The 27135-nt window shown below is 50.4% G+C and overlaps 1 protein-coding gene across 11 annotated transcripts in view; it reads right to left on the minus strand.

The window, feature by feature from the left end:
- The window catches only part of BCORL1 (BCL6 corepressor like 1), a 63264-nt gene that overhangs the window by 23578 nt on the left and 12551 nt on the right, over positions 1 to 27135 (minus strand). For 8 of the 11 annotated variants that reach the window (XM_067023240.1, XM_059050916.2, XM_067023236.1 and 5 more), the window contains 6 exons: positions 19329 to 19458; positions 14631 to 14718; positions 11080 to 14352; positions 5968 to 6133; positions 4655 to 4735; positions 2155 to 2544 (listed from right to left, as the gene is read on the minus strand). In XM_067023240.1, the coding sequence (XP_066879341.1) occupies positions 2155 to 2544; positions 4655 to 4735; positions 5968 to 6133; positions 11080 to 14352; positions 14631 to 14718; positions 19329 to 19414 (4084 nt within the window). In that variant the 5' untranslated portion in view covers positions 19415 to 19458. Of the gene's footprint in view, positions 1 to 2154; positions 2545 to 4654; positions 4736 to 5967; positions 6134 to 11079; positions 14353 to 14630; positions 14719 to 16223; positions 16290 to 19328; positions 19459 to 27135 lie in introns of those variants that run through there. The other 3 variants (XM_067023243.1, XM_067023242.1, XM_067023244.1) reach the window with 3 other exon arrangements.

A 27135-nucleotide genomic window follows, 5' to 3' on the forward strand; every position in this document is an offset into this window, starting at 1 on the left:
CAGCTCTTAGAAGGCCAGCTGCCATACCACCCCTTCCTCCCAACTAGCTCCAACCCACTAGTGGGTCCCCACATCTGTCTAAGAACTGCTGTGCTGGATGGCTTCTAATGGCACTTCCAGCCAGCACGTTCTCAACCAGGCCTTTTGATGCAACAAGTTTGGGCTGAGGCAAAAGAGGAAGGAACAGAACCGTGCCTTGTGAGGACCGCAGGAAACACAGGGACGCCATATTACAGCATTCAGTGCCACAGGAAAAGCAGCAGCCCCTTCCCTGTGTACTCAGGGCAGGGCAGGCTGTGGAGTTTATCAACTGTGGTGGAGCAGCCTCACAGTAGCACAGAAAGGAACAGAGAGTGAAGGTAGCAGGTGTATGAGTGGCAATGGCTCTTCCTATCCCCTCTGCAAATCAAGAAGAGAGAGACACAAGCCAAGGACGAAAGGAAAGATCATGAGGCCCAGACAGGAGTAAAGTGGCCTGTCTCGTTTGGTCTCTGCCTGACTCTCTGATGTCAACCTGAAAGAGGGTAGCAATAGGAGGGATTAGAGCTTTCGGAGAAAAGAGATGTTTGCCAGGCAATTCCTTCATGAAGAGTCACCATCAGATCTAGAGGAAGGTGACCAGACCACAGGCCAAAGCCAACAAACTCAACTCAAAACCCGTAGACATACACACGGAGGGAGAGTGATCTACTTTCCGACAGCTGGAGCTGCCTTCACAACAAGCAGGATGCCTTGCTGAGTGGCGTTCCCATGCTCCTGGAGGTGGTTAAGTTGAGGCTACCTGTCAAGAGTGCTGTGGAGATCTCCGCACTGGGTGGAAAACTGGGCCAGGTAATCTCGAAGGTCCTTCTGGTTCCAAAAGCCGATAAGTTCCATAAGAAGCTTCCAAGCTTCTAGGAAACCAGATCTCATTAGAGAAGACTGGGTGATACAAAAGCTCCTCTTCATCCTAACACAAGTGGCTGAGGCCAACTGCTTGACAACTCATTCCTGACCAATCCATATGGCTATGGCAGAAAACTGGGAAAATCATCTCCACTCTCTCACACGGTTGATGAAAATTGGCTCGATCACTCTCTTTTAAGTGTAGGAACGGGTATTGTATATACCTCTACTTCAACAGAGCCGGAAGTGAGGTTTAGCCTTCTTTGCATTATAGCAAACCCAGAATCTACTACCCACTCAGATGTGGTTATTCAGTTTTCACTAATATGGAGACTGCAGATATTTACCAGCAGCTCAGGACGAATACATTATAGGAGCCAATCAATTGCTGTTGCAAGGGCAGAGGTCAGAGAAAGAGAGTGAGAGACAGAGGTGTGTTCTCACTGAACCCAGAGATGTGCTTTTTGCTCATCTAGAAATCCACTATAGGAATGGGCCCGAAGAGCACTTAGCAGAACAAACTGATATTAGCCTTGGTGACAGTCTGTGCCTCCTTGATTACATATTATAGCGTCTAACGTGGCCAAACAGAGCCTGGTGTTCTCTCCTTGGGCTGCCTGCTCTTCCAACAAAAATGATGCCTGCAGGTCCAACAAAAATGATGTCATCTGAAAGCTTCACTCTGCCTCTTAATAACCTTTGTGGCTTTAAACCAAGAAAGCCAAGCTGTGCCCGCTTCTACTTGAAGTTCTTCTGTTGGGTTGAGGAAACCATTGTGCTTCTTTTTAGTTTAGGGGCTGGAGGCATCCCAGGAAAGGCAGCCAATACCCTCTTTCTTCTTGAAGCCAGGATTCTAGGAGAGAAAACCCAACCTCCCAAAAGACCCGACTCCCCCAAGCCAACCAGAGAACTCCCTGGTATTGAGTTGTCCCACACCAAGGACGTCACTGTGGCCTTGCCCACAGGTTCAGACTTCTATAAAAAATTGGAGGGCTCGGGGCTGCATGTCCTCAGCTCACCTGTAGGTCAGTCCAATGTCATTCAATCTCAACCCCAAGCCAAGACCTCGGGACTGGAGTTGAGTGACCCCCTCTGGCAGCTGGAGCTCATAGCACCATGTTTCTCTGGGTGCAGAGGCCTTTGGCTGGCGTAGAGGAGGCAGAGGTGGGAACACCCACGATGCCCGAGGGTCCCCAGAAGCCAGAGTCACTGTGGTTTGGGGGCGGGGAACAGCAGCTCCCCGGGGCAGCAGCCCCTGGCCGGCCTTACCTGCTCTCCCTTTCCGCCGCTGCTCTTCTTCTTGTTCAGTCAGGTACTCCCCAGTCTGATATTTTCGGCTCTTCTGCCGTCTCCGTTTCTTCCTCTTCACCAGGCCCTCCTCCTCGTCTTCCTCCTCCTCCTCGTTGGTGTCCCACATTTGCCGGGCAGCCTCTGTCCTCCAGGGCATCTCTCGGGCTCGCCACAGGTGCCTGCGGCCCTGGCTCAGCAGGGTCTTGTCCTGGGCATGGTGGCTGCGATACTGGGTGTCCCGTTGGGTCTTTCTCACCTTTCGACGCTTGGCCGGAGTGGGGGTCACCTCCTCTTCCTCCTCGGTGGGGAAGACTTCCTGGCTTCCCATGTCACTGTCTGCCATGCCAGCAAAGGAGCTACAGATGCTTCCTGTGGACGGGATGTACAGAGGACGGTCAGGTACCTCTTCAAAGGACCAAGAGTATGGTGTCGAAGCAAGTGCCCTGGATTAGGAGTTTGAAGGTCTGGGTTCGAGTTCAGGCTCTGCCAGTTATTGGCTGTATGCTCTCAGAAAGTTCCTTCACTTCTGTCTCCTCGTCTATAAAATGAGAATACTGTTCTCTGCCTTACTGACCTCACAGGACTGTTCTGAGGCTCAAATGAGATAATTCACCCTTAAGCGCTTTACAGAGTCCAATATATTACACAGCTATCAAGTATCCAAACCACACACCCTTCCTCATCCACGCCGCTCTGCCACTTTCATTCATTCCACAAACTCTTACTTAGTGCTTATAAGGTGCCAAGACTTGTCTGAGGGGCAGGGAAGGGCCACAGGGTTTAGCGGAGGGTGAGGGAGGGCAGACTGACACGGTGCCCCCGCCCACGCTCACTATGTGATCCCCCCAACCTTGCTGACAGAGCCACCCTGGGCAAGCAGAGCTGTCACCAAAGAGCCTCAGGAAAAGTGAAGCAAGGAGGAGCCCCTTTCCTGTGACACAGCCTGCGTTAGTCCCATCCAAACGCTCCTCAGCCAGGCCCTCTTCCCTTCATTGACCCCACCTCCTATTGAGCAGCCAAGAGTCCAGGGGTGGAGCTTTCTCCCCGGCTCCACCCCCCGCCCCGCTGCAGCTGTTCCTCACCGGTGGGGCAGGCACTTCCCCCTCCTCTCCCCACCACCCCAGGATGATGGGACCTTTCCTACCCTCCTCTGCCACCCAGCCAAGAGGCCATTTTCCTCCCCACGCCTGCCTTCAATTCTGCTAACAACAAGCACAGTCCTAAATTGGCCCGGTTTAGTGATCCAAGAGATCTGACATGTTTCTCAGAAGCAGCTCCGAGATACCACCATCTTTCTCTCGAGGCGCGGCTATTAACGCGACAATCCCCAAACCCAAGCGAGGTCAGCAGAAGAAAGAAATGGTTTGAGGGAATTCCCTGGTGGTCCAGTGGTTAGGACTCTGCGCTTTCACCACCAAGGGCCCAGGTTCAACCCCTGGTTGGGGAAACTAAGATTCCACAAGCCACGTGGTGCAGCCAAAAAACAAAGAAAGGTTCGAGGCCAACAGAGTGGCAGTGGCTCTTGACCAAAGCTTCAAGTCAGTCAGTCAGACCGCTTAAAGACAGCAAATATCCAGCAAACTTTCCATCATACAGACCAGGCAGGGAACGAAGTGTTCTAGTTAATCTAATATTCTGGTTAACACGAATCACCATAGAGATCACACAGGGATCACCAATTTCCAAAGAATCAAATACACTACAATGTGTTTAACACTAAAATGGGAACGGCTGTAATGTAATCGCTCTTTGATGATTCAGAGGACACTTCAGGATTTTTCGAGGCCTTCAGGCCGTCATTACGAGCCCCAATTACCACCGCGCTCTCCATGTGCTGAGGCGCCCGTTAACAGAATGTCAGGTAACTGAGTTTACACGGTGCCCTGCTTCCCCATTCCATCCACTTTGCATGGAAATCTGGGTGAACCGGGGCAACCATTTCTAGCACTAAGTACCAACTTGGAGGCTAGCAGGCCACAGTAGTAGCTAGAAAGGGCTATCCTTTTTTAGACACTGGGGGTTGACCAATACAAGTTCAGGGGACCAGAGGTGATTCTGCTGGCCCTGACGACTCAGTGACCATTTCCAATTTGCATGATGCCTGGCACACAGGGAAAGGGGACAGAGGCCCAAAGGTTAAATGTCTGTGCCAGAGACTGGCCCCCAAAATCACGAGGTGCCAAAGCCTGGAGTAGAACCAGTTTTCCTGAGTGGCACAGGCCTTTCCTCTTTCCACCACTGGCTGCCAACAAGAGATGTCAAATCCCTGTTATGAAAAGCTAAGTAAATCATCCTAAAATCGTGGGCAACGACCCAGCTCCTACCCTGGGCTCTCTCGTCTCTGCAAGGAGCTGGGCATCTTGGCACGGTGAATCAAATTCCCAACTCTCCACCTGGGCCAATGGCAAAATCGCTCGACCAGACTTCTACCTCTCTGCAGAGAAGTGCAAAGATGGGCCTCGGCCTCAGACTCACTCACCAGACTGACTGCGTGTCCGGGTGCTCAGGACCACGGGGATGAAATCACGGAAACTGCTCTTTGCCTTCTTCTCCAAGGAACCTGGAGTGGTGTGTGGTTTCAGGGCAGAAGGCAGAAATATCACAATCAGAGTCTCAGGACAGGAAAGCCTCCCCCACCCTCCCAACCCAAGAGGCTCAAATGGAGAACTCAAGGGAGGGTTTGCGTTCTCCTCCCTGTATTACATTTATTAATTCCCCTTATGCCGCTATCACCTATGTATCTCTTTTAGAGAAGGAGCTTTTCCCGGTGGTTTTTGAAAACTGGGAGTTGGGTCATTTTTGCTGACACCAAAAAAGGCAGTGCACGGCATCGATTCGCCGGCACGCCACAAAGTGGAAGGCCTGGTTGTCCGGACGACTGTGAGGCTGCTGCGCCTCCACAACGTTATAACTGAGCTGGAGCAGGTCCCAGAGAAGGGCAACCTCCAGGAATCGCAGAGGATTGAGCAAGGCAGGAAGATGGGAGCAGGGATAGCTATGTAAGAACAGACTAGAAAGAGGCAGGTCTCGTCAGACAGGCAAGGCTATGAACCCCGGCTACTACGGGCAGGGATACGCGGGCTTCTCTCTGCTGAGGGCACCAAGGAACTATTAGTGGCAGAGCATACGCGTTACATACACACCTCCCCAACCCAAACATCCTGTGTGTCCCTAAATAATAAGGGTTTAGGACTCCTCCAACCCTTCTAGCTAGCTAGCTATTAATTTTTAACTTTTATAATGGAAGTTTCCAAATATACCAAAGGTAGAGAAAACAGTGTAAATAACCCCCATTTGGGGGTTATTTCTTCTCTGAGCCTAGACCCGCTGCAGGGTAATAGGTTGGCTACTCTGCTGTAGGACTGACTCTTGTCTGTCTGAAAAGCACCACTTCAGAGTGTGCCTCACTCTAGCAACCAGGGGGAGCAGCATAAGCCCCCACGCCCGTCTCCCTCCTCCCTCCGCTTAGATTTCAGAGGTGTCAATTGTATCTTCCTCCTGGGACTTCCCTGCTGGTGCAGTGGCTAAGACTCCGTGCTTCTAACGCAGGGGGCCCGGGTTCAATCCCTGGTCAGGGAACTAGATCCCGCAAGCCGCAACAAAGACCCTGTGTGCCGCAACTAAGACCCAGCACAGCCAAACAAATAAATAAATATATTTTTTCAAATGATATCTTTCTCCCACAGTGAGGAAGTCTCACTTTCCCGGTCAGTTTCAGAGCCCCTCCCCACCACACCCGCCACAGGGATCCCTCCGCAGCCCATCAAGAGGGCCAGGACCCGCGGGGCCTACCTTCCTCGTGGCCGTCGGCTCGTTTTCCTGGAGACTGGGACTCCGGCTTTGTTGGCTTCCGGTGCTTGTGCTTTACCCTGACTCCATTGTGCTCTTTTCCTGAATCTGAAGCCCCCCTGGGGCTTTTCTTGGTGGGTTCCTGGGGGTCACTAGGTGGCTTCCGGCACTATGGAGAGGTGGAGAGAGTCAGGTCTGAGGACAGTTTCACTTCTTAAGAAAGCTCTCTTAACATCGAGCCCTGTGCCCTGACACTGACACGCGGACACGAGCTGCCCAGGTGGAGGCTGGGGCGGGGGGGGGGGGGGAAGGGGCCGCGCACTGCCTTCCACAGTGGGCTACAGAGGCTTTGGGGACTGAATCCAGTGCCCTAGCTAATCCCCATAGACATCCATACCCCATCATTTGAAACACGTCCACAGAGTCTGCATTCACAAGCCGAATAAACACCCAAAGTCATTTGAAAAGGTGCAAAGTCAGGCCCCATACTCTCTATATCCGAACAGCAATCGAGAGATGGACAGAAAACAAAAATGCCTCTTCTGCAAGTTGGATGGCTACATTGTTCGAATAACTTCACTGTGAATAGTACTGACACCAACAACTGACACTAATTCTCATATGGGCCAACTCAAGAAAAATTATCTATTTTCACGTGTACATTAATACCAGAAGACAGATTCAACTAAGGCAAGAAGAAAAGTCTACCACGGCGGCAATTCCAATCTCCCCGTACTTAGGAAAGACACCGAAAAGGCCCAGGCATTTTCAATGACGACGCTTTACACTCTGAGGCCCTTTCACCTTTCCCAAACACTCTCTCTAACACTCGATTTGTTCTTGCCAACAACCCAGAGAGGAAAAGCTAATATCACACCCTTGAACAGACGAGGAAACTGAGCCTCCAAGATAAGAGGTTAAATGATTTGTCCGGGGCAACACAGCCCAAGGCGTCCACTTGCTCAGGGGCCGTCAGGGACCAGACAAACCTGCAAGTTAGCGGCTCTGTGCCTGCAGCGAGAAAACGGCTGAGCTAGGACTAAGACCCGGGGCTCCTGGTGCCCAGCCCGGGCCTCTTCACCTCAGCTCTCGCTCCTCTTCTTCCTTCCTCGTGTCCTCCACTGGTTTTGGTCGTCCCTACTCACACCTACCGCCCGGCGCACGGGGTAGGCACAATGGTTGTACTTACACACCGCAAGGACACTCTGAGCCTAGCGGTCACACATTCTCACAAGCGTTGAGATCGCTCCATGCCACCCAACACGAAATAGGGCAAGGTAGGGATTTCTAGTATTGCGGTATCCAGGGAGTGCAGAGTAAGCAAGCCATTTTAACAATGACAGCGGGCCCTGGGAAGAAAGGAAGAGTTGTTTTCTCCCTAAGCAGAGCCGCACGCCACATCCTAAAAAGTTATCACAGTCCAGCTCCAGCTGAGGGGATGGCAGATGTCTTACGGATGCAACACTTTTCCGGCGTGGGGGCGAGGGGAATACGTCTCCATAGAGTCACCGTTCCCCATCAGATTCCAGGGGCTCCTGCTATCCCATGAACTCCTCCTGCTTCTTATTCAGCAGAGGGCTGAGCTGAAAGTTCAGTTTCTCCCTTTACTTGCTGCCAGTTCCTATAAACCAAAGTGTTAGGAGAAAGAAAGAAATGGGAAGGAAAGAGGAAGATGGTAACTGCTGCTTCAAGTGTGACCTTCAGGTATGGCCACAGAACAACTACCTCAAGTCAGGCGGAATAAAGTTCAGTGCATGTCAATTTGAACATGTCGTATTTATTTCTGAATATCATTTTTAGCTGGCTCTTTCAAGTACAGATCATTAACTTTTACTTCCTAAGAGAGACAAAAACAAGTAAAACAGAACATCTAGAAGGGATCTGTGTCTGTATGTTCTGCAAGGGCAACACTCAGAGTAAAAATATATCGCACACTCCAACTCAGGCAAAAAGTTGCGTGGATGAAGAGACCATGTAAGATGAATGTTCTGGTTATCACAGTTTTGAAGGGTTTTCCAAAGAACTTTCCAAAAGATGAGAGGACAACCAGCACCGGATGAAGCAGAACTTTCTTTGCTGATGATTCAGAAGGTCCCTCAGGATTCCGCACGGCCTTAGGGCAGGTGGTGTAGGAGGAGACTGATTCTTTATTTAAATTTCTTTTTATTTAATTTTTTTTATTGAGGTAACATTGGTTTATAACATTATATAAGTTTCACGTACATAACATTATATTCCTACTGCTGTATACACTACAGAGACTATTCTGATTCTTGGCCATACCCTGAAACGGGCTGCTTTGAATTGACCCCTGATTTTAGTTTTGCTTATCACTGGTTTCTTTCTCAGGAAAATGGTACATAAGAAAAGAAAGATCTAAGTTATTTGCTTTCCGGAAAAATGGACGTTTACTAAATCATTACAGGCAGTTGCCAAGGGCTGCTTCAAGGCTCCTGATGCTGTGACTTTATTCTCTGCCCTCTGCATCTGTCAGTGGGCCCAGTGAACTGTTCATCTAATATAGGAAGGGGCAGTGCCTGCCTGTCAGCGAGTCACCTGCAAGACATAAGCTCCATGAGGGTCTATCCTATTTGTAACACTAATGATATCAGTAGCAGTCACTAACACTTCCTGAGCACTTACTATGTGCCAGGCACTGTTCTAAGCATTTACACATATCACTTCATTTTATCTTTTTTTTAACAATAGCTTTGTTGACATATAATTTGCTGAGATATATCATACACTTATTCACGTTTATTATTCAACTGTTTTGAATACAATCACAGAAATGTGTAAGGATCATCACTATTTAGTTCTACAACTTTTTCATCACTCCAAACAGAAACCCTGTACCCATTAAGCCATCACTCTCTGATTCCTCATCCCCGCCAGCCTTAGGCAACTACTAATCTACTTTCTGTCTCTGTCAGTTTGCCCATTCTGGACATTTCACATCATCATTTCATTTAATCTTTACACAGCCCTGTGAGTAGGTACTATCACTGTCTCATTGTCTAGATGAGGAAACTGAGGGCGAGAGAGACGAAGTAACTTGACTGGTATCACATAGCTAGGAAGAGGTAGAACCAGGATTCAAACTCAGGCACTGTGCCTGGCTCCAGAAAGCATACTCCTCACCAAAATGCTGTACTGCCCTCCTGAAGATGTATTCCCACTGCCTGGGAAGGACTGGCACATAGTAGCCGCTCAACAAACACTTGCTAAATGGTCAGTGAAACAGCTATACATAAGCAGAGTGGAAGACAGTGTGGCATAGCTCAAGATGAACATGAACTTTCTTTTTATTTTTTTCTTTTAATTTTTTTTAATTGGGGTATAGTTGTTTTAGAACGTGAACTTCAGAGCCAATGAGACTGGAGCTTGAGTTCCACTTCTGTCATTTAGTAGCTGTGTAACTTTGGGTAACTTACTCATTTTATCTTATCTGTGAATTGGGTGTAGTGTTCACCTCATAGGGCTATTTGAAGGATTAAGTTAGATAACATATGTAGAAAGCACTTGGTATATAGTAGGAATTCAACCAACGGTAACAACTATAACGACACGAACTATTATTATTACCACCAAGAGCAGATTGCAATTACCTGAGCAAATGCTAGACATATGCTCTACTGTGTAATGACCTATGTTCCTACTTGGCATGTCTCTGCCGTACTGAGGTGGTCATGGGGTCACTGAGAAAAACCCACCCAAACTCTACTCCCAGGGTTCTTAACCTGGAGTCCATGGGTGGGCTTTGGGGAGTGGGTTGGGTCCATGAGCCCCTTGAAATTATGGGCAAAATTCTGAGGTCATGTTTCAGGGGACAGGGCTCACAGCTTTCATCAGCTTCCCAAAGTGCTCTATGGTCCAAAAAAGACTAAGAGCCTCTGCCACAAACAAATTCACAGTGCTCTGGCTAGAAATCTATTCAACATCCAATTTGAAGGCTTGTTAACATAACCTCAAATTGCTCCATATTTTGAATAAGCCCTATCCTCAACTGCCTCAAGAATCTCCCTGATCGCTAGTGTCCTTCAGATCCTCTTTGGAGGAACACTGGATTCAGGCCAAGTCCTCTTAGCCCACCTTTTTGCCTAGAACCGTGCCATCACCCTTAGCCTATTAAGAACCCAGACCCAGATGCCCATCTGCCTTGGACACCAAATTCCCAGTGGGCTGAAACCCACAGCTGCCACCCCAAGCATCAGGAGGATAGGAAACTGGTGAATAAGCCCAGAAGCTGAATTGGCTCGAGCCCCACAAAACTCCAAGCAAATCCTGAGCAGGCTTACCCCGGTGGTGCAGAGAACCACCTTGCCAAAGGCCCCTTGCCTCCCTGGACCCTAAGCTCTCAAGGCCAGCAGTCATCATAGAAGAGGAAAAGGAAGAATGGCCATGCAAGGAAGGGCCTGTTATTAATCGATTTCCCTCCCCCTGTCGCATGGTATTCTTCCACTTTCCAACCTCATCTGGGACAATGGCTTTCCTAGCCTCACGGACCAAATCATTTCCCACATCTACAAAATAGAAGCCCACCCCTCCCCACGCTAAAACACCATATATGAAGAATGTTACTTGGTAAGGGTCATGATTCACTTTACACAAGCCTTCCAATCAGTTCAGTTCACAGAGCTACTCAAGAACACTGCACGAGGGCTTCCCTGATGGCACAGTGGTTAAGAATCCGCCTGCCAACACAGGGGACACGGGTTTGATCCCTGGTCCGGGAAGATCCCACATGCTGCGGAGCAACCAAGCCCGTGCGCCACAACTACCGAACCTGCACTCTAGAGCCCGCGAGCCACAACTACTGAGCCCGCGTGCCACCACTACTGAAGCCCATGCACCTAGAGCCTGTACTCCACAACAAGAGAAGCCCCGGCAATGAGAAGCCTGTGCACCGCAATGAAGAGTAGCCCCCACTTGCTGCAACTAGAAAAAGCCCGCGTGCAGCAACGGAGACCCAACGGAGCCATAAATAAATAAATAATTAGATAGATCAATAAATAAATAAGTCAAATTAAAGAACCCTGCACGAGGCTGACGTCTGCAGGACAAAGCAGACCACTGGTGTCTCAGCCCGGCCCTCAACCTCAGCCCAGCACTCACCTTGGGTCCAAGGGAACTCCGGGCCATAACCTTGGCTTGTGGCTGCTGCTCTTCACCATCCTTCTCTTTGCCACACTTCATTTTCTTGGGCGGCAGAGATTCGGTCACCCCATCGGCCACCACCGAGTCTGGCTGCCACTTGTTCTTGCAAGGAAAGACACCTACACTTTCCTGTTTTACTCGAGCCTGCCCGGCCTTACTCCGCACTTCAGCTTGGCCCCTCTGGGTAGCTGCTGGGAGGCCATCGGCCCGGAAGCAGGTGGCTAAATTGAAGACCACATCACCATCCACCTTCTCCATTTTCACCCGTCCCAGGTCCACCTGGCTTCCGAGCTGTGCAAGGTCTGCGCTGGAGGCCCTCTTGCCGCTCGGGACCACGTCCAAGATGAGTTCCTTGGGGCGGCTGTCATGAGGTAGCAAAGGCAGCTCGGGCATCTTGTGCAGGTTCTGGGGGGTGGCCAGGACCAGCTCATGAGACATGTAGGTGGCCAGCACTTGGTTCTTAGGCTTTGTGTCTCCTGCCACCTTCAGGCCACAAGCCCCCTGGGGGCCTTCCAGCTTAGGAGTGCTGTCGGGGCAGAGGTGGATCTCTGATTCCTCAGGCCCCTGATTCACTCTCAGGTCCCCACTGCTAGGCTGCACAGACAGTGCCAGGGTCCCTGTCTGAGGGCTGAGTGTCAGGAGGACAGGGTTCACTTGTTCCTCGTAAGGCTTGGCAGCAATCCGGCAAGTTTTGTTCTTTGTGCCCGTGTCCTGCTCTGGAGCAAAGGGGCCCCCGGGCCGTGGCTGCCCTTCGGGAAGTCCATGCACAGCCTCACTAGGGCCAAGGGATGGCACACCAGGAAACTCAGAAACGACGCTGGTGGGCCTGATGGGCACCCCCTGGCTGGGGGTAAGCTGCCCGGCACTGGAAATGCCGATGGAAAGCAGAGACGCCTGGTGGTATGGTGACCAGCCAACAGGCAGGACCTGGGTGCTGGTGGGTTTCCCGTTGACTGAACACCGTGGGTAAATATTTGCTGGCCCTGTGGGCTTCCAGAGGGAGAGCTCCTTGGTTTGGCAGCCCGGCAGCCCAGGGGCGATGCGGGCTGGGGTGTAACGCTTGACTGTGCTTGGCTGTCCCTCAGTCCCAGCCTGGCTGCCCTTCTTGCCACAGGGGGCACCAGTGCTCTTGGGCTCTCCTTGATCGATGATGGAGATGGGCTCCTGCTTGGGGAGATGGCGGGGGTCTCGGTTGAGGCCCAGGTTGGGGTCTTTGTTCAGCAGGAGGGATGCAGGCACTGGGTTGGCCACCCCCACGTAGGTGCCGGGAATGGTGCTGATCAGCGCAGTGGAGTTCTTCACCCAGGTGCTTGGGTCCCCGTTCCTCACGATCTCAGGAAAGATGACGAAGGGCGAGGAAGTGGAGCCCAGGCATGAGGTGACATTGCTGCCGGCAGCCTGGGTCGTGCGCTGGGACCTAGACAGGACCGTGGAGAGGAGGGCCTTGCTGCTGGTGTGCACGGGGGTCAACACGGGCATGGGAGGCGTCTTGCGTTGGTTCGGCAACGGGAGCTTCTGCCGGTTGGACTTGGAGGAGAGGTCCAGGGGCATCTCGCTGCACTCGGGCGGAGAGGCCATCTCTCGCTCCAGCTGTGGAGGTGACTTGAGGGGAGAGAAAGTGACGGAAGTCCCTTCTGTTTGTTGCTCGCTGCCACCTGGCATCTTGGCAGGATGCGGTGGGGCTGAGCTCACGCTGGGGGCTGGCAGCAGAGGCTGTGGTGGTGGAAGCACCTTGGCAGAAGCAGTGGAGAGGGAAGTATCTGCCAAAGGCCCAGGGACCCCATCGGGTGCAGGCTGGGTGCTGGTGCTGCTGGATGGGGAAGCGCAGGGGAGCCTGTTCACCTCCAGAGAGACCAGCTTGGACTCTGAAGTCAGAGGCCGGGCCACAGAAAATGCATATGGGTAAGACCGCAGCTCGGGGGAGGCCAGCACCCCAGGGAGACACCTGTCCTGCAGGTAGGACGGCAGAACAGGGAGTGTAAGGGTGGAGGAGACTCCCAGGGTGGTTGGCAGTGTGGCCACGCTGAGCGGCTGCCCACAACTTGGAGGCGGGATATAGACCAGCGGCTGGCTCGGGGTCAGCACTGTCCCTGGCTGAAAGGACAGGGGGACTTTTTGCATAGCTGGCGCCTGAGCTGCAGGGAAACACACTCGACTCAAACTAAAGGACGCCGGGATGGGTGCAGAAGTGGGAACGGCAGTGGGCGTGGCGGCCGGCATGGGCGTGGGGGCTGGAGTGAAGATTGGGGCTGGGGTGGGTGCAGGCACTGGCGTGGGAGCAAAGGCAGGGATGAGGGTGGGGGTAGAAGGCGGGCCAGAGGACGGGGTCGGCGGGGGGATCGGCACTGACGGAGGGGCGGGAGCTGCCGGAGGCGTGGACGCCGGCATCGGAGCCAGAACTGGAGTGGGGACAGGTGCGAGGACCAGGGTCGGAGCCGAAGGGGGCACGGGAGCCTGTATCAGAGCCAAGGGAGGAGCTGAAACTGGGACTGAGATGGGGGTAGGGGTCGGAGCCGACAGGGGGACGGGGCCCGACGGGGGAGCAGAAGCTGGCACGGGCACCAAGACTGAGGCTGAAACTGAAAGAGGGTTCGAATCGGAGATGAGTGTGGGCACTGATGGTGGCGCCGGAGCCAGAGCTGGGACTGGTGCTAATGGAGGGGAAGGGGCTGGAACCGAAGTGGCAACCTGGACGGGAACGAGCCCAGAATGGGGCACCGGGGCGGGGACAGAGAGGGGGACCTGGAATGGATCTGGAACAGATGGGGGGACAGAGGCTGAACTGGGAGCCGGGGGGCAGATGGGGGCTGGCAGCGGACTGAAGTTAGTGGTAACCAGAGGCAGGGTGCCCTCCACGGGGACGCCGGTTCCTAGAGTTGCCAAAATGAAAGTATTCTTCTCCCCGACACCCTGCCGAGAGTCCACAGCCTTCGCCCCAGCTGGCGAGCAGTCCACCTGTTTGCTCATTTGGGTGCTGAGGGGAGTCCAGGAGCAGTCTGCTGTGCCGTTGCCGGCCTCCGCGCCGTCGGAAGTGGGAAGCTTGAGCCCGTCTCCCGGGCTGCTCACTGGCACCAAGGGGCCCCCTGCCTCTGCCGCATTCCCAGCATAGTCCATTTTCGGCTGGGCGTCGTCAGGCCTGCCTTCTGACTTGTGCCCAAGTTTTTCTGTTGCACTGCCATCTGGGTCTGCCCCCCGGGCATTGCTGCCACTTCCAACTGCCGTGAGCTCCACCTGCAACGACAGAGCAGCGTGCCCACCTTAGCGAGCTCTCCGTAGATCGTGCAAGTGTCCCGAGGCCTGGCAGAGGTGACTGCTGTTCCTCTTTGCAACTCGACCAACCAGGCAGAAGCAAAGAGAAGCTGGCCAATTTCTGTCTCACATACAGCAACTCCTGGGAAACACCCTGTCCTTTCCTGGCCCCCTTCTTGGGATGGCAGGTTGGGCACGTTGCCTGAGCAGTTCAGCTCCACCCGTTGGCAGGTGGCATGTGGTTCTGCATGGCCCCTTACCTTGGAAAAACTGCTGACACAAAACTCCTGAGATCCAAAGTGCTGGCAGTCACCTGTCGTGGACTCCTCATCAGAAAGAGGTGCTCTTCTAGCATGGGAGACACAACCAGAAAAGGGACATGAGGCCTAGTCTTCAGGCCACCACCATCTTCCCCAGAATGCCCCCTGCCTGCCTGGTTCCCATAAAACCCTCCTGTCTCGCTTCCCTTGGTGGCTTGGGAGAATCACAAGGAACTAGGGGTGGGGGAGGTCCAGGCTGCAAACCGGAGCCTCCGTGCCCAGCTTTTCAAATTCCTGCAAAGGAGCCTGATCTGACTAGATTCCCCTCTTTGGGCTGTGTATTCTAGGGCTCTCACCAGGAGTGTGGAGGACCCCAGCACCTTTGCCTTGTCCCTAGAGCTTATCCATCAAGGTGACCATCCAGGAGGTACTGGGCATTGCCAGAAGGGGAGACGTAATTCACAGAAGATCCCAAAAGGCATGCAAACTGCTTTTCTCGTAAATGTGATCTTATTTTAAGTCTACAAGGAAAGCTGCCTGCAGGTACCATAAGGGTAACCCTTTCCTAAAACAAATAACCACCCCCACTGTGTTTCATGTTCTAAATCCAAATAATCACCTAGTCACCTGATGAGCTTGCCTAGAGCAGATACACGTTTATTAGCGCACATAATGATACTGATTTGAGGCAGGTCACTGAGCATCAAGGGGCATTTCAAGGGCACGACTTCTTTCCCTCTAGGGTATCTCTTCCCCTTTTCTAGGGTACCAGAGAGCTCAAGCCAGCACCCTCCTTCCTACCTTTCTGCTCTTGCTTGCATCCTATCCCCTGGCAGCTCCCCCACTCTCCGCTTGGCCTCCCAGCACCACTGCATTTTCTCCCATTGCAAAGGGAAGGAAGCCTTCAAGGCTACAGACCCCGAATTCAGGTTGGTATATTGCGGAGGGAAATGCCCAAGCCCAGAGAGCTGGTTCCCAAAGGAGGAAAACTCAACTGTACCCTCACCTTCTCAAAATGTCTTCTCTAAAATTTGGGCAAGAATCTTAGAAAATGGTATATCCTGACCAAAAAATAAAAAAGGTCAGACTGGGAGGGTGAAGTTGAAGAGAAGACAAACACCCACTGGAAGTTTGGTATTTTGAGTTATAGCAAGAACATGCCACTGCTGCCCTAGGGCAGACACCAGCGGGGCAGGAGCCATGGTGTGAGTGGCCAAGTGGAAAGCTGAGGTGCAAGAATAAAGCTCCAGAAGAAGTCCTGAGATGTGGTTCCTAGGGTGCAAAGCACAGGAATGCTTTTGTGCACCTCTGGGGAGCTAGACTGCCTTGGGGTTTGCCCCCCTTCTTCAGAGCCCTGTCCTGAGCTCTGCAACAGCCAGGGAAGAAGCCAGCACCTGCCTCACCAGCCATCCTAACCAAAGGGCAGTCAGGGAGCCCACAACCAACCCCCACAAGAACTAACTCCTTCCCTCCCACTGGAACAGGGCACCGTTGACAGACCCCAAAATTGTACCTGGGGCAAGAGAAGCAAAAAAGGCAAGGGGATCACCGCGGGCCTCTCCCCATCTTTTCAGGGCTCCAGAAGGGACTAACCGGGGGGAAAGGCTTGTTCCCTTTAAAAGGCATCTAGGCTGGCAGAAGTGGGAGGGTTCCACTGCTGGCAATGACTGCTGGTGACAAACAGAAATGATCATAAGGAGAGAGAAGGGCTGGAGATGCAATCGGGGGTCCCAAGGAAGGGGAGGAAGGGGAGCCTGAGGGAAAGGGAAAACATACTTCAACATCAACCCCTGAGAGCCCAGAAGAGCAAGACCAATACCCAGCCTTAGGCCAGGCCAGGGATGGTTTTGTGGGGAGGATGGTGACGAGGAAAAAGGAGCAGCAGGGAACCCCCCAGCCTTCACCAACCCCACATGAGGGACCGCAAAGGGGAGACACTATTTCCATTTCCCCCATACAAAGGGGAGTTCAGCTGCATATTCAGCCCTCCTTGCTCGGCTCCCACCCTGCATAAAGTCACCTTGAAAGTAGAAACCCTGCCTTCGAAGGCAGCCACCAGAGAATGGCAGAGCCACCGGCCCAGAGACTCTGGAGGTAACAGCGACAACAGCAGTCCTGGCTACGCCAGCCATTACCCACACCTGAGCGTCAGCCCCCAAAGCTCTGGGAAAATGTCCTGCAGCCACGTTTCAAACCCTCTGAGGAGAGAGGTGTGTAAAGCCAAGCAAACGTTAAATTGCTCCATTGAGAGAAGAGCCTGGGACAGAGACAGCTTGCAGGGCAGGGGTGCATGGGGAGAGGAGGGTCAACCGGGCAAGATTAGGAGGGTGTGAGTGGCGGGGAGAAGGGAGCAGGGGTCAAAGCAGGCTTCAGTCAGGTCTGAAAATCAATCCCACCTTTTCTTCCCAACAGAGGTGACTCTGGGCCGTTATGCTCAAGGCTTTGTTGAACCTAAACCAGAAACAGCCATAACCTTCCAGGGCTGTTTTCCTAATTATTAAAGGCTAGCACCACTGTCAAACCAGACCTTTTTCAGTTCCTGTTGGGCCCTAACTACATGGCACACATCTCGCTTAGATCCCAGTCCCTGCAGACTTCCCATAGCACCCCAAGACTGCCTTCATTCCAGCCAAGGTCTCCCCCAAACACACCATGTGAGAAATACCAGCCCTCACCTGAAACTCCTACTCATCCCCCAAGCCCTGGCGCAAAGGTCACTGCCTCAGGGAAGCCCTCCCTTATTCCCCCAGGAAGTTTTTCATTCCGGCCTCTAGGCTCCCACGGGACCTGTACACGCCACTCGACAGCACTTACCACCAATATCCCATGACTACTGGTTTGCTCTGATTGAGTTTAATAAATGTTTAGTGAATGAAGGCATGAATGGGTACAAGAAAGGAAGCAGCAAGCAAGCAAACAGAGGGATTTAGCTGGAGGCTTTTCTAGAGTCGGCCACCTGAGGCCAGCATAAAGCCCCTGTCCCCAGTTTCTACAATCCTCAGCTACATCTGATGGCGCCAGGCAGGCTTCTCAAACATAACTTTAAGAGTTAACCCCCAGATGCAGCTTTACACCCAAAATGTCGAAGTTCTACAGGTGGTCAAGGGCTAAGGAAGATGGTTTTTAAAGAAGGTGAGATCACATTTTGGAAATCAGCTATAGCATGGCCTGGGCTGTAGTGGGAAGGTGACAGCAATGGGTAGATGAGATCAGAAGTGACAACATTTTAAAAAGGTCCTCTTAACCACTTGGCATATTTGGTAATCTAACGTCCCAAGAAAGGTCCATAAGGAGGGAAAATCAGGTTCGGGCCCACTTCCTGGTCCTTTTTCAGAGGGGATTTAGAATAGACAGTAAACTAAGGTAACTTGTTCATTGATTTTTCGAAGGCTCTAGTCCAGATCTCTACATCAAAGTCTCAACTGCTTATAACTAGTTGCCAATGAATACACAAGCAAATCAATACCAGCGCTCTGCCTTCCCCAGATCATCTCTTAGTTATTATCTAAGGACATGCCTCATATGCAAAGGAAAATACCTTTCTCGTGCAGATCTGAGAAGAATTTTGTCTTATTTTCCTTGATCTTGATTTTTATATTCTAAAATTAAATTCCTTTTAAGTCCATCTCTAACTTGTTCCTCAGTATACATAGCATTAAACCATCAGGAGCTAATGGCTTTAAAAAAAAACAGAAAGGTCTATCCTCCTAACCTGAACCTCACACAAGTACATACTTCTCCAGTTAAGAACAGAATAAAGTAGATACACACAAAGATGTCCATTCCCTTTCCCTTCAATATTACCAACACTCTCCCACATGCACACACTTCCAAGATTTCCCCAAGGAAATGCCAGATCTTGAATCCCAGGAAAAGCCATACCCTTCTGTGTTCTAGGTGACTGATTTGATGTATTTGGATTTCAACAGTCGATATATTGAAACCAGCAAGCATGAGGGAGCCATACCTTCTCTAAAAACGGGAGAGGCACTGCAACCATCACACACAGCTCTTTGGCCAAGGGTTATGAAAATCAAATGTAGAATCTGAAGGCCATTTTGAGTGCTTTTCATATGGGGCATGATCAGGAAATGGAACAGCCTGGTCAACCCAGTATTTTGGTGAACAGAAAACTGAAAACACACGCATATCAGGCAAGCATCACCAACTCTCAATTTCATACGAGAACTACGTTAAGCAGTTTGATCCTCCTTTGATACTTCATAAGGATCTCACTGCGAATCATTAGCCTCATGAGGCAGGAAAGTGCTGATCACCAGAATACCCACTAACAGTTTCCAGTATAAAGCTAAATGACAAAATCGCCTTTCTCCCAGGCTTAGATCAAGGACCAAAAATATCTTACACGTATCCTTGAGCACAGAACATGGATGCAGCAAATAAAACTTGCAATTGCCTGAGCTTCCCTTTAATCCACAATCTGACAGTTCTTAATGAGTAAACAAATACTAGTTGGCAAAAGGTCATCTGTTGGCCTCCTCACTTTCATCTGAACAGGGACGGCATGGCAGAGCGGCCACTCACACAGCCCCAGCCCCAGCCCATCTCAGGAAAATTAGAAAACAACCAGCAGCCTCCTCCCCAGGGTCCCCCCTCAGGCCCTGCTGCAGCTACCTCGCTAGGGAGCAGGCACTGCTCACCGGAAGCCGGCAACGGCTACCTTCCCAGCCTCCTCACCTCTCCTCGTTGATGCCACACATGCGAATCCGGTCAGAACTGGTCCAGTTGTGCACGCCGCTGTAGAGCGGTGCTGTAGAGATCATGACAGCCACTCACCACCAGCTAGGACCTGCTGTGGCCACTCCCCCTGGGGAAAAAGAACTCCCAAAAATCAAAACTTGTAACACGGACAGCTGCTTTAACCACCTTTTATGCGGAAACATTTAAATAAATAAAGGTAATTAGAGCACCAAAATGTTAAAGCAGACTCTCTCACAAGCCAGCCTGCTATGGAAAATTAAGGTCCAAATGGGGATGAGGGAGCACCAGCTTTCCAGGAATCCATAGGTTTCAGGATGGAGAGGAGGATGCTGTTAATCACCTAGAGTGATTTTTAAATTATCTGAAAGACAGATATGCATGAGTGTTCTAGGAAATTCAATCTATTTCAGACAAGTGAGATGCCAGTATATTGTTCTACACACATTTAGCCTAACCAACGACAATTAGGGGGTCATTCCCATATATGAACAGGGCATCAAAAGACTACTGGAGAATCTTTTTCTTGTCAACTCTCCAATCCATGAGTACTGAAATATTTGAGTGACATAACCAATTTAAGCTCTCCAGAGGAAGCACATGCTTTCTTTATAAGCCCTTCAAAAATACTCACTGTAATTTCAAGTTAGGAGTTATATAAATATAATGCATATACCTAACCTGGTTTAAAGTGCCCTTCAGATCAGACGCCATACTCCTTGCGCTCTGACCACAAACAAACAGAAAACAATGCTGCATCAAGAATCGCACATGTCTGCCCTTGTCCCTTCCTATCGGTCTGTCATCCCCATGACCTACCGCCCCCTTCACCAGCCAATGTCGGGTTCTCGCTGTTGACAACCACTGCACAGCCAATTCACCTTCCAGAGAAAATGAGGCATCAAGAGAAAGACGTTTATCCGATGAGCTTATCTTGAGACCCTCATACTCAAATTAACTTATTAGCTAAAAGCCTTATTCATCAAAGCTCAACTGAACAAAATCCTACAGTGATCAGGAATTTCTGCTGTTCTCCACTTTCCAAAGAAGTAAACCACAGTAAAATACAGTCACTCGGGAATTTGTTTCATTTATCCTTTATACAATTTTCAGAGATTGCCCATATTCAACACAATATCACTTACTCATTCAACAAATATGTATTGAGCACCTACTATGTGCTGGCACTGTCCTAGGTACTGGGGATTCAACAATTAACAAAAAAGACCAGGGCTTCCCTGGTGGCGCAGTGGTTGAGAATCCGCCTGCCAATGCAGGGGACGCGGGTTCGTGCCCCGGTCCGGGAAGATCCCACGTGCCGCGGAGTGTCTGGGCCCGTGAGCCACGGCCACTGAGCCTGCGCGTCCGGAGCCTGTGCTCCGCAACGGGAGAGGCCACAACGGTGAGAGGCCCGCGTACCACAAAAAAAAAAAAAAAAAAAGACCAGAAATCTCTGCCTTCATGGAGTTTATATTTTAGTGGGATGAGGTGGACAATAAACATGTTAAATGAGTCTGTGTTACAGTATGTTAGAAGGTGGTATAACACAGGCTAAGGGGCAAGGGCGATGGTGGGGGGTGGGGAGTGGAATGGGCTACAATGTGTAAGTGGGTGATCAGAGTAGGCTTTGCTGAGAAGGAGACATTTAAACATCCTGAAGGAAGCAAAGAGGCGAGCCATGTGGACATCTGGGGAAGAGCATTCCAGGCAGAAGGAACAACTTTGCAAAGGTCCTTAAGGCATGAGGTGCCTGCTAAGATCATAAAAGAGCCAGGAGGCCAGCGTGGCTGGCACAGAGGGAGCAGACAAGGGAGACAGTCAGTGAGAGGAGAGCAGGGCCACATCCCCCTTCTCTCCTTGGTCCTCATCCTACTCCTGTCCCCGTCGCATAGGATACCGCTGCCTTTGCCCCTTCCTTTGTACTTGCCCCTTTCCTGGCTTTCCAGACCCAGTGCCTGCTGGCCTATCTGGGGCCCTTCTCTCCTGCCACCCCAGAAACCTGGCCCTCGGTCTCTCCTCACCTCTGCCACCCTCTCCTATTCCCCTTCCCCTTCCCTCCCTCTTTCTCTTCCTACCCCACCCATCTCTCTGTCTCTTTCCCTTCCCCCTCCTCTCTCAATCTCTCTCTCCCATTTCTCTCTAGTTCTCCTCATCATTCCCCTTCCCCCATTTTTCTCCCAGCTCTCTGTCTCTTCCCCTCTCCTCTACCTCTCTTCTCCTTCTCTCTCCTCCCCTGCCATGGTCCCCTCTCCTCCAACGTTCCCACCCCTCCTGCCCCTGTCCTTTCCCTCCTTTACCTCACCTTTCTTATTTCCCCTCAGTCTTTACTCTCTCCTCCCTCTCCTCCTCCTTCCCTTCCTCCCTCCCCGCTGCCCCCCTCCCCTCTATGCTTAGTCCTCAGGCCTCAGCCTTCAGTCTCCCTCTCGTCCTTCTGTCTTCCTGTCTCTCCTCTTCCTGTCTCTCTAGCTCAAGTCAGGCTCTCACTGGCTCTCCCCAATCCCTTTGCCCCCTCCCTCTGTGTGTGTGTGTGTGTGTGTGTGTGTGTGTGTGTGTGTGTGTGTGTGTCCTGCTCCTCCTTTTCGCTTAGCTCAAGAGCTCCCACAGTTTCAACTCACCCCTTGGTGCGCTGATGACTCCCAAATCTGTATCTCTAGCCCTGACCTCTCTCCTTAGACCCAGACCAGAATTTCTAGCTGCCAGCAACTTGCTGTTAATTGGATGTCCACTGAGCCCCTCAAACTCAATGTGTCTCAAACCGAACTCATTATCTGTTACCGTAAACCTGCTCCCCACCCCCACGCCCAGCGTGTTTCCTATCTTAGTTAATAGCACCACTATCCCCTAGCCTGGAAATTTCAGCATTCAACCCCTTCTCTCCCCCACCACCCACATGCAATCAGGAGTCAAGCCTTAATACTGCCATCTCCATCCTCTCCTTCTACCCCTCTCACCACTGCCCTGATGCACACCCTCATCATCTCTCGACCAGAATATTACACTAGACTCTTCACTGGTCCCCCTGCCGCCAATCTCTTAATTCTACAATCAATTCATCTTCTAAAGAACCAGTTCAATCACATCACCCCCTCCCTCCTCCAGAGCCTTCAATAGTTTTCCTCTGTCTTCAGAATCAAGCCCACATTTCTTAGCACAGCATTCAGGGCCTTCCACAACCTGGTCCCAAACCTCCTGTCTAGCCTCCTCTTCAGCCACATCCTGCTATTTCCCTGTGCCCTTGACACCCCAACTCCTGACCCTTCCCTGAAGTGGCCTCTCCTGTGTCCCCTCTTCCTTTCTGTCCTCTCTCAAAGCCTAGCTTAAATGTCATCATGTCATCACCCCAGCCCCAGCCCCTGGTTGGTTAACTCCTCCCTCTCTGGTTCTCCTCAAACATTTCATTCCCATCCCTACCATAGCACAGATTCTTAGTCCCTCTGCTGTGTGGTTAGTTGGGGATGTGGCACGTCTGTCTTGCCCCCACCCCCAGATAATCAGCTACTTACAGTAAGAAATACTGTCTTTTCTGTCTCTGGTTCTTCTGCAATATCTTATGTATAGTAAGTACTCAGTATATACGTGTTATATGGAAGTGAAACCTGGATGAGAATTGAGGTGGTGACCCTGAGAAATTACATGAAGCAAAAGAAACCTCCCTAAAAAGTATTCACCATGCTTACTATTTTAAAAAAATGTATTTCAATGAACACGCTATGCACTATCTATAGCACACCCTTCCAAGCTGCCTGATTCTAGCCCAGTTCATTGTCTTTGAGTTATTTTGCACCTTTGTAAATTGTAGGTAACTGATGGATATGCAAACTCTGTCTTGTCCCATGCAGTTTGGATTGACTTTCCTCCCCACTGTGGAAAAACCAGTTTTGCCTCCATTTGCAATTCAATTCCTTTACTCCATATAAATTTGTGCTTTTTGGACTTTTTCTTTGAACCGGCTATAACATCTGTCTGGTTCTCTTGCTGATTAACGAGTAAAATAAAATCTTTAATACGTGTTCATTTTTACATCTATAAGAGACTCATGATTTTATCTTTTTCTGAAAGTTATCTTTAACATTCCTAAAACAGTTATGTGGGCTCACACATACTTTTAGAGAGATTTCCACAAGGGGTAAGACAAATGGGTTGACTGCCTGCATCACATCAGGTCACTGGGATCCCACTCCCTAAGCATCCCAGTTGATCAAGTTTTGACTGTTTCTTAGAGTACCTTGGAATATCCCAGTTTAGGAAACAACAGCTCAGCCTATTGGCTGACCAGCCTGGGACAGAAATCAGAGGGGGGAATCCTGGCATTTGGAAACAGAATAACGCATAAAATATCATTACCTAGATAAGGGAGTTTTTAGACCCCCCAAATCCCCAAATAACAATAACAACAACAAGAAAAGCAAGTAAAAACCAAAATAATTACCATACAATGTGCATTTTATGACTACCTAGAGAGCAAACCTGATCCTAGGCAGCCCCACTTTCACAAGATCCTGAAGATAGAGCATCTGCTTAAATCTCAGCCTCCCACTCTTCCACTATGATTTTGTCAGACCAACACCTCTTCTTAAGTGAAGTCCTCTGCTGCTAATTAATAGTAGCCTTTGTGGAGGCAGGGAGGGGAGGGGAGGGGTAGAAAGCACAGTCAGGAGAGCACAGAGCTAAGTGGTCTATACAAGAAGCAAAGATCGGTTCTCCCGAGCCAGAGAGTAGGCAAAGGGAACTTCTAAAGAGGCACCGGTGGCGTCAATGCCCACATAGGACAGGAGGAGTCAAGATGGACAAAGCACACCAATATTTCCCAAGTCGGAATCACCGAGGTGCTGGTTCAAAATAAAGATTCATAGGTCCCAGCCCTGGAGATTCTGATCCAGTAGGCCCAGGGTTTTGTTTTGTTATTATCATATCCAATCAAATTAATAACCACTCAGCTGTACACTACGCCTCAGGACAGGTGAGCAGAAAGGAAAAATCCTACAGACACACCACACTTGGTAGGTTTCACTGGTGTACACACTTGGGGCCCAGCTGGCCTTTGCTCGTACTGCCTGCACTCATGTGTGGTGTACAACTCTCAATCTCTCTCTCACTCCCTCTCTGATGGGAACCATCACATCAAAGGCAAAAGGCAAAGTTCCTAAAAGGAACTTGGAAGAAACCTGGTAATCTCAAGTGACCCAGGAAGCACAGGCACAGGGATACGAAATACCGCAAAGGATTTTCCCAGATGTCACAACCATGTAATTGCTAAGAAATGAACAGCTGCACGGCCCCAGAATCAAATGCTGGTCACTGCCTGGAAGGCAGCAGGACCACTGTGAGCTGTCCCCACTTTGGGGGGAAAAACTCAAGAGACACATCCAACTCGTGGTGAGAACAAAGGAGAACACATGCTCCACCAATCCAAAGTGGTAAGTGTGGCTGAAAATATAAATAAAGACAACTTTTTGATTTAGAAGGCACATGTGCACGTAAGTAGAAGGACTGACCAAGATACAAGGGAACGAATCCAAGAAGCGGGCGGCAAAAAGCAGGTAGCCAGGCACGATCACCACACTATGAAACAGGGGAAACCAAAGAGAAATGGACTAACAGTAGAGCAATAACCTTAAAATGGTGAAAAGAGCAGCTAAGCTGAGGGTGAGCAGGTAGTAGAAGGAAAACCATGATGAGGTAGAACTCTTTCCCCAAAAAATCCAAACGGAAAAAAAAAAAGGCTCGAAGACAAGTGCAGGTGTGAAAGGCATAAAAGAGAAGCCCATAGCATATAACAACCAAAAAGGAAAAAAAATGAAATAGGGGAACCTGAAATATTTCACCATAGTGGGCCAAACTGAAACACTGGGGGGAAGCACTGAAGACAGACATTTTAGAAAAGTTTAGAGAGAATATGTTCTCAAAAGGGGAAGAACATAGAATTGTAGCCCAAGTTAGGGTTGGGAGAGTTGGTAATAAGGGACAGTCAGCACTAAAATCTCAAAGGAGATTGTACAGATTGGGTAGACTTTTTTGGTTCTGTTTTGAAAGGAAGATGCCAAAACAAGCAGATTTCACAACAACGACAAGCAAAAGCATGCTCATCCTGCATGTGAGGAAGAGGAGGACATGACAGGAGGTAACAGAGCATCTATCTGACTTTTTTTTTTTACGAAAGTAGACATTGTTAAAAACTTTTAGTTTTTACCCTTGAAAATGACCAGACAGGGGACTTCCCTGGTGGCACAGTGGTTAAGAATCCGCCTGCCACGCAGTGGTTGAGAATCCACCTGCCAGTGCAGGGGACATGGGTTCGATCCCTGCTCTGGGAAGATCCCGCATGCTGCGGAGCAGCTAAGTCCATGGGCCACAACTACTAAGCCTCCGCTCTACAGCCCATGAGCCACAACTACTGAGCCCGCGTGCTGCAACTACTGAAGGCCACGCACCTAGAGCCCGTGCTACGCAACGAGAAGCCACCACAATGAGAAGCCCGTGAACCGCAATGAAGAGTAGCCCCCACTCGTCGCAACCAGAGAAAAGCCCACGCGCAGCAACGAAGACCCAACGCAGCCAGAAACAATAAATTAATAAAATAATAAAATAAATAAATTTATTTTTTAAAAAAAGAATCCACCTGCCAATGCAGGGGACACAGGTTCGATCCCTGGCCCAGGAAGATCCCACATGCCACGGATCAACTAAGCCCGTGCACCACAACTACTGAGCCTGCACTCTAGAGTCCGTGAGCCACAACTACGAAGCCCGCGTGCCTAGAGCCCGTGCTCCGCAACAAGAGAAGCCACCTCAATGAGAAGCCCACGCACTGCAACAGAGTGGCCCCCGCTCGCCGCAGGGCTAGAGAAAGCCCAAGCGCAGGAACGAAGACCCAATGCAGCCAAAAATAAATAAATAAATAAATTTATTAAAAAAATAAAAGGAAAGAAAAGAAAATGACCAGACAGGGTGTTTGTTAGTATAGTGGACCAGTTCCCCAGAATCCCGCAGCTCCTTTTGTGGCCAAAGACCCCTTACGTGCAGAACAACTGGTGCTGGCAATGCATGGGATACAACTAGGACCCCTACACATAGCATGAAGCCTGCCCATTTACTCTTGCTTGGACTCTGCCATCCAGACAGTAAATTAGAAACTCAAGATTAAGAAGGCCTCAGTTAAACTAAATCTGGTAGTACTCCCCCAGGACTCTTTTGGTTCACACTGTCTTGTGACCTGGAAGCAATTATGACTTTAAAAAAATGAAAGAGCCGGAAAATATTCCTCTTGAAGCCTGGCCCTGAATCTGTCCTCAAGAGGATAGGCGTGGCCAGTAGACAGTTAAAGAAGGAGGGCTGGGTCAGTGATGACTAATAAGTAAAGAAAACCAACTTTGGGACCTACTGCTCCAAAAGAAATCCAGAGCCCTGGGGAAGGCTCCCGTAAGACAGAGGTATTCGCATTCTGATTTCACAGAAGCAAAGGAAAGGCCACCCTACTACCCCACTTTGGGAAAAGCAGCTCGCATTCTGATTTCACAGAAGCAAAGGAAAGGCCACCCTACTACCCCACTTTGGGAAAAGCAACATCTAAGACACCCCCAAGGAGATCCAAGTGATCACTGGCATTGAGATCCTAGGGAACATGAAAAGGCCACGGCTTCCACCCAGTCACTGGAGTGCCTTTTGAAAGATATCAAAATGTCTCAAAATCATTGTTTTCAATAGGAAAGTTTACACATACCCAACAAGGATAACTTTACCTGACTTTAAGTATAGAACCTTCACCACAGGTCTTACCCTCCTTGGC

Source organism: Kogia breviceps, chromosome X (genome assembly GCF_026419965.1).
Source record: "Kogia breviceps isolate mKogBre1 chromosome X, mKogBre1 haplotype 1, whole genome shotgun sequence".
Taxonomy (NCBI): domain Eukaryota; kingdom Metazoa; phylum Chordata; class Mammalia; order Artiodactyla; family Physeteridae; genus Kogia; species Kogia breviceps.